Below are 1196 nucleotides of genomic sequence, written 5' to 3' on the forward strand. Positions count from 1 at the left end.
GCGACCTCAGCCGCGCGACCAGCTCGCTCTGCTGCTGCACCTGGGGTGGGGGGCGTCGTCAGGACCTCTCGTGGACCCCCGCCTCACAAGACTCTGGTCGACGAAACTGACCTCCCTCTGTAAGTTCCCCTTTTCACTCTTCCACTGCTGTTCGCTTTCATGGAGCTGCTTGCGCCCGTGTGCCTTGTCCTCGAGCCACCGCTCTCGCTCGGCCTGCACAGCAGGGTTGACTCAGGAAGGTAGGAAGGGCCAGAATAGTCAGGTACCGGATGGTGGCCGCTCACCTCCAGGCTCTCAATCTTGGACTGAGCGCGCGCCAGCTTCTGCTGCCACTCTTCCGACTCGCGCTCCTTTTCGCGCAGCGCGTGCTGCGCCTGCGCGTGTGCGGTAGTGTAGTCCCTGACCATGACCTGCGACACGACGTGGGCGGCGTCAAGCTCCTTGAGCACCATGCGGCATTTGTTCTCCCAGAAGAGGACCGCTGTTGTGGCCTGTAGCAGGCAAGATACATGGAGTTCGCTTTATTTCATAAAATAAATGCTATGCTTTCTGCGTCGAGATAGTCCCACCCACCGCGTCGCCATGTGCCTGGGCAAACCCTCCCGGGTCCTCTGGTCGTTGTAGGCAGTTGAGCAGCGCCTGGAAGGGAATGCCAGTCCTTTCAGCTCTTTCAGTCGACAGGGAAGCGAGGGGAAGCGCACCAAGTCATTGAATACCATCACCACCATGAGAGGGACGAGGCTGCCCAGGCCGCCGCCACGAGCAGGTTGCTAGGGTAACGCCTCTCTATAGTGTGTTTTGAGCCTGAGTCAGTAGTCAGTGGCCACATATTGAATGATACGAAGATACGAATGTGGGACAAAGACAAACCACTTTAGTTTGAAAATTTGAAAAACAAATGAACTATAAGAAACCATTTTGAAAATCTAAGCATTTCCTCAGATACGAGGGTAGAATCCTGACCCACCTTACGCCCCAAGGGGTTGGGTGGAGAAGGAGTGCTCGTGTTGAGGAGTATTTTTACAATACTTGAGGTCACAGACGAACCGTAGGGCCGTAAAAGGAAGTAAAAGTGAGCGCCTGGTTGGTAGGTGGTCCTAACAATAAGGGTTGGCCTTGTTTAAAGAAAGGGTGCTAGTCACCCTGCCATATACTCAGTTTAGTTCCCAGGTTTAAATCTCAGGAAGTGCCTTAAT

The 1196-nt window shown here is 54.4% G+C and overlaps 1 protein-coding gene across 1 annotated transcript; it reads right to left on the bottom strand.

Moving 5' to 3' along the window:
• Positions 1–40: 40 nt before the first annotated feature.
• LOC113214520 (uncharacterized) lies at positions 41–874 on the bottom strand (the record flags this gene model as incomplete). The annotated part of the gene is made up of 4 exons (XM_052277089.1): positions 717–874; positions 574–639; positions 285–491; positions 41–213 (listed from the first exon to the last, which is right to left on the bottom strand). Coding segments are annotated over exons 1-4 (458 nt in total), but the record flags the coding sequence as incomplete, so codon positions are not given.
• Positions 875–1196: the final 322 nt, after the last annotated feature.

The sequence above is a fragment of the Frankliniella occidentalis genome, unplaced genomic scaffold (assembly GCF_000697945.3).
Source record: "Frankliniella occidentalis isolate FOCC.00 unplaced genomic scaffold, Focc_3.1 Scaffold5704, whole genome shotgun sequence".
NCBI lineage: Eukaryota > Metazoa > Arthropoda > Insecta > Thysanoptera > Thripidae > Frankliniella > Frankliniella occidentalis.